The 5,933-nt window shown below is 35.0% G+C and overlaps 1 protein-coding gene across 1 annotated transcript; it reads left to right on the top strand.

Moving 5' to 3' along the window:
* Positions 1 to 680: 680 nt before the first annotated feature.
* LOC115763963 (cystathionine gamma-lyase-like) lies at positions 681 to 3,769 on the top strand (the record flags this gene model as incomplete). The annotated part of the gene is given in 4 exon segments (XM_030706761.1): positions 681 to 948; positions 1,013 to 1,096; positions 1,099 to 1,339; positions 3,550 to 3,769. Coding segments are annotated over 4 exon segments (744 nt in total), but the record flags the coding sequence as incomplete, so codon positions are not given.
* Positions 3,770 to 5,933: the final 2,164 nt, after the last annotated feature.

Raw genomic sequence — 5,933 nt, forward strand, 5'->3', positions numbered from 1 at the left:
ATCTGGCTGCAAATACTTACCAACATCTCTACTCGACAACTAAAAACGGATAAAACTAGCAGCATATACACACAGCGTAGAACACAATCGAATTGCGTAGCTGCCGCAAATACATCTCAAAATAACCATCCTTTTTTTTTAATAACGTCTGATATTAATGACATGTTCAGCAGTAGATAGTATTGTGCTATAGAATATCCGTATATTCGCAAATAGACAAAAGCAATAAAATTGTCGCTTACATTGGTGGGTAATGTCAATTGATTTATTTAATTTATTTATAGTAAAGTGGCAGAGGCAGGGATATTTAAAATGAAAGATGCCTGATCTGATATTTAGAGATTTGCCTTTAGATTTCAATTTTTCTCAATGGCTCGGAAACGGGGACATTTATCGATTTTCTAAATCGTACGTGCGGGCACAAGTCTCTAGCTGTGACATACATGCGAATATATATATGTATACATTATGGGGTCCAAGATGTTTCATTCTACCTGTGTTTTTACACATTCTCAATGGGTTCACGGTTAAAAAGCAAAATAAAACAAGTACATAAATAAATAAAATTAGTTATTATAGCAATTCCGCAATAAAAAAACACCGTGTTTGCTTAATACATTAATGAATGATTTATTTAATAATAAACACTAGTAAATACTTAATTATAACTATCTTTTCAGCTAGTTTGGATAGAATCGCCGACAAACCCACTAATCAAAGTTGCGGACATCGAAGCCATTGCAAAAATATGCCATGAAAAAGGAAACATAATTGTTGCGGTCGACAACACATTCCTGACCTCCTATTTTCAAAGGCCGCTTGAGTTAGGAGCTGATTTAGTTTGCTACTCATTAACAAAATACATGAATGGACATACTGATGTTGTTATGGGTGGCATAACAATGAACTGTGAAAATCTTTATACAAGATTAAAATTTTTACAAAATGGTTTGTTGATGAAAGTGTGTATGCAAAAGACTTATATATTAATTTATTTTCTTACCTTTTGCAGCGGTTGGTATAGTTCCATCTCCATTTGATTGCTATCAGGTTAACCGTAGTCTGAAAACACTTTCATTACGTATGAGACAACACCAAAAAATGGAATTTCAATAGCGAAATTTCTTGAATCACATGCTTTCGTTGAAAAAGTACTACATCCAGCGCTGGAATCGCATCCACATCACTCTATAGCTCTAAAACAGACATATGGCTATAGCGGGGTGTTTTCATTTTACATAAAAGGCTCTTTAAAGCATGCTACAGCATTCTTAAAGGCTCTTAAATTATTTACATTAGCAGAAAGTCTTGGCGGATATGAGAGTTTAGCTGAGTTACCGTAAGTAATAATTTCAACAAGTAAGAGGCTCTAGTCGGGAGCTCCCGACTAGGGGATACTCTGAACCCTCTTCTTCCAACATCAAATTCATATATATTCTGTTTTAGAAGCTATATGGCAAGTTTGGTGACTCTAGCTTTTATTTTTTATCAAAATTGCCAAAAAACAGGATATCGATATCTATTTGTATCGATTGCTTGGAAGCGGAGTAAGTTATCGATTATCGGAAACAAACTCGATCTGCGCGGGAAGCAGCTCCGACCTCATGAAGTATATGTGTTCTAGATTAGTCCGACTGTCTGTCCGTATGTATGAACGCAAGAATCTCAGAACCTATAAGAGCTAAAGACTTGCAATTTGTGGGTCCTCCTAGTGTCCGCGCAGAACGAGTTTGCTTCCTATATTCGATGACTTACGCCGTTTTAAAGTAATCGATAAAAATATATATCAAAGTCCTTTTTTTTAGAGAATTTGTTTAATAAAAAATGTAGCTTCTAGAATAGTATATATATATATATATATATATATATATATATATATTATATATATATATATATATATATATATATATATATATATATATATAAAGTATCTTTCATTTTATAGTTATCACCACCTCCCCGCTACTACCATATAGCTATAAATCAAGTAAACAAACCAATTTATACTACTTACCAATTTGAACGGCCATTTAAATGCAATTTCATCATTCATTTCATCAAGATCGGATGAGATACACAGAAGTTACTAGAGAAAACGTGTTTTGGCAACATCTGCTGTAGGAGATCAATAATCACGGCAATAAGTTTCAGATCATCAGCATACATATATTTATATTATATTTGCGGCAGCTAGCGCAAACGGCCAGAATTTCAGTATATATGTACACACACATTCATGCAATGGTTGCTTATTGAATTCTATAAACAGCACTGTAATGCGTATATAGGCTGTAAATTTGTAGTTTGGTGGCTAAAAAGCATTTGGAAACTGCAAATCATTAGGAGTAGCCTTTGTATGTCTTGAAGTACACCCAAGAGTTTTGGGCTATTGAATTTAGTGACCAAGGCTGTGCTCTAATCATTAAGTTCGCACTAACATCCGCCATCAACCGTCCTACACGAGTCGAAGCTACAATGAAAGCCATTTCGTAGGGCAAAACATTAGAAAACAATAGGATGGTTTAATGCAGTTAACGTTACAAATAGTGCCTCAGATATTTATATTTTATGTATCATTTTTCTTCGTCAATTGCTTAGCTTTCCCCACGCCAGACGCTTGCAATAGTCAACATGATTTGTTGGATTGATTGGCAGTAATTTGCTTTTTGCAATTAAATCAAATTAGCAATAAGTGAGAAATCGCAACATTACCATTAATTAGCTGAACACAGGTTGATAAAATCAATGAGAGCGCGAGATTGCATTTAATCCAAAATATTGTAATTTATTTATCGATTACACACGGTAGCAATATTCAGCCCTATCAGCAGAAACTTCAAAAGCAATTTCACCAATTAAGTTGGTATATATAAATTGGTAATTAATCGCAAGGGTTTCAATAAAAATCAAAGGATATGCCCACAAAAAGCAAGTGTTCACTTTGAACCGATTACATTGCTCAACAATTTACACAAGTATATATAGTCTCTAGCATTAATAAGGCTGAAATTACGTTCGCGGTCAACAAAATTAATTATGCACAATGCCAATATATTTCTTTGAGAACTAGTATGAAAATTTCTTTTTGCCTCTCCGTTATGATAAAGGGGATATAACTATGTAAAGAACAAATAAAAGTGCATATAACATTCCCATCTACAAGATTCAAATCCCGCTTCTTACAATAAAAATTACTGTTAGAAGAAAAAAACTAAGATAAATTAATATCAATTTTACTTTTAAATAAGTGAGTACTTTTAATTTACTCAAAAAATTTAAATATCATAGTAGTTTAAATGTTGCGTACCAATCTTATAAAAAGTATATTATTATTAGTATGCTGTAATAATTATTTAAAAGTCTAGCTATTTTACGCAAAGTACAGTTTATTTTCATATGCTTATGTTGGTAAACCGCTACAAGGATATTTAAAGCAAACTACAGTTTATTTTCATATGTTTATGTTGGTTAAACGCTACAAGGATATTGAGTCCTTCTTCTTTCTTTAATAAACAGATTTCTGTATTTTTTAAATTCATTTTATTTAAGGTCAATAATGACTCATGCCTCTGTTCCTATTGAAGACCGAAAGTTGTTGGGTATTACTGATGCTCTTATTCGTTTGTCAGTCGGCCTTGAAGACTCTGACGATTTGATAGATGATCTGCGACGCGCTTTGGATATTGCAGCCCAAGCTTAAAAAGTACAGCTGACAAGGACAATAATGTAAAATACAAATAATAAAAATGTTTTTATATATTATCAGTAATTCAGTGTTTTATGTTATAATATTAATGTATTTGTAGGTATAGTTTTAAGGGACTCTCACAAAGAAGAGTGGCTGATAGCATTGGGACGGCGGACTCCGACCTGCGTCTTCCTTTAAGTAGAGCCTAGATTCTGCGTTAGGAGAGATGTGCAGTTTGAATATGTGGCGACTTGTAAAAAAGTTGACATGCAGAATCTTTGGATGGATTATCAGATTCTTGCTAATTCCTTAAGGAAATAGGATGTCACCATGGCGTTGGTGGAAGACCACGGAAAATCTAAATCCCATAACAGGGATAACAATTACAAAGGAAAATTAGTGGGTCTTATACATCTTTGTCGAAGATACCAGCGTGACTAGAGACCCTGTGTTGGTCGAGTGCTGCTATCTGTGAGGAAATTATCATATTTTTTCTTAGATCTTTTTCAAAAATTTTTTTTAATGACGTGAAACAGAGACTTAAAGACGCTGGACAGGATTCCCATTGCAATAGCAATTCAAATGTTAGGTCTAAAATCCCTGCAGTCGACCCTGCTAAAAATTGGATCCTTTAGTGAAATGCTGCGGATTCCAAGATCGCTAAAGGGGTTGCCTTTACTACATGTGTTAAAATAGTGACAATAAGCTGTTAAGCTTCTTTATAATCTGGCAACATTGTATCAGCATAGTACTCATTCTGTAATTGAGTACTTGTTCAGATTTTTGTACTCATGCTTTGAAGTTTCCATTAAACGTTTAACCGAACCACTACGTGTGTTTTCTTTATGTGCATCTTAGGCACACTAGAAATATCCCAACATTGGTTATGGGCCCAGGTCTCGTTGTTTTCGGTTAAATAAGTACACAAAGTGTCTATGGTTTTGAAAGCTTCCTTTTTGTTAAATTTTTAAAAAGTTTATTTCGTGCGAAGAATAACGTGGTGAAATTGTCAAAATGAACATGTCGCATCAAATAGAAAAACTTGGTGAGGACAATTATGACGTATGGCATATGGCCATGAAAAGTGTCTTGGTGGTGGCGGACCTATGGAATGTTGTGTGTGGAAAATATGTTAAGCCAGAAGGAAATGGTGAGGATATCGAAAAATGGGTTAGTGTCGACCAAAAAGCGATGGCTTACATAATTTTAAATCTGAAGCCAACACAGTTGATGCATATCAAGTCATGCCCAACATCTGCAGCTGTATGGAAAAAACTAAAGGAAATTCATGTCTCAGTTGGACCGATTAGGAAGGTCCAATTATATCAAAAATTAATACGTTTCAATATGCAGCAGGGTGACGATGTAGTCGCATATGTCAATTCATTTGTTGAGACAATTGAAAAGTTGGCAGAATTAGACATCAAACTCAATGACGAGTTGCAGGTCATCATGTTTTTAAGCAGTTTACCAGACACATGGGAAAATTTTGTAATAGCGATTGAGACACGCGATGAGCTGCCCAAATTCGAAGTCGTCAAGGTTAAAATGTTAGAAGAGGCCACGCGAAAGCAAGAAAGAGCTAGCAGAGACGGCATAGGGACACCAGAAGCAGTGTATACACACAAACATAATGGACCGCGGGACAACAACAGTGTCGAAAGCAAAGGCAGAAAGAATAGCAGTAAGCAGCCATTCCGAGGCAAATGTTTTAATTGCGAAAAAGAAGGGCATCGAGCGAGCGATTGCCGAAATAAAAAGAAGGATGATAAAAAGAGCCAAAAGGACGAAAAGTCTCTATGCTTAATGCACACGTGTGTCAAGGAGAAGCAAAAGAGTTTTTGGTGCGTTGACAGTGGTGCAACATCGCACATGTGCTGCGACCGCAGCATGTTCCTTACGTATGCTGATAAAAAGACGTCGATAATGTTGGCCGCAAATAAGTTTATCGATTCAGTTGAGTTGCACTGCAATAGAATAAAATTAAAGCTGCAAAATGTTTTATATGTCCCTGACTTAAGCATGAATTTTTTATCAGTAAGTGCTGCAGCAAAGTTTGAGAATTCTACCATATTTGAAGGGAAAATTGCGCTGATAAAAGACAAAGAAGGCAACGAGATAATAAGGGCAAGACACGAAAATGGTTTGTATGTTTACAAACATAGTCTTGATCAGGTTCATATGCTAAAAAGTTCTGATTCATCTTCCATAAAATGGCACAATAGATTTGGCCACCTGAATTTTA

Source organism: Drosophila novamexicana, unplaced genomic scaffold (assembly GCF_003285875.2).
Source record: "Drosophila novamexicana strain 15010-1031.04,08,12 unplaced genomic scaffold, DnovRS2.1 tig00000800-arrow-arrow-pilon, whole genome shotgun sequence".
NCBI lineage: Eukaryota > Metazoa > Arthropoda > Insecta > Diptera > Drosophilidae > Drosophila > Drosophila novamexicana.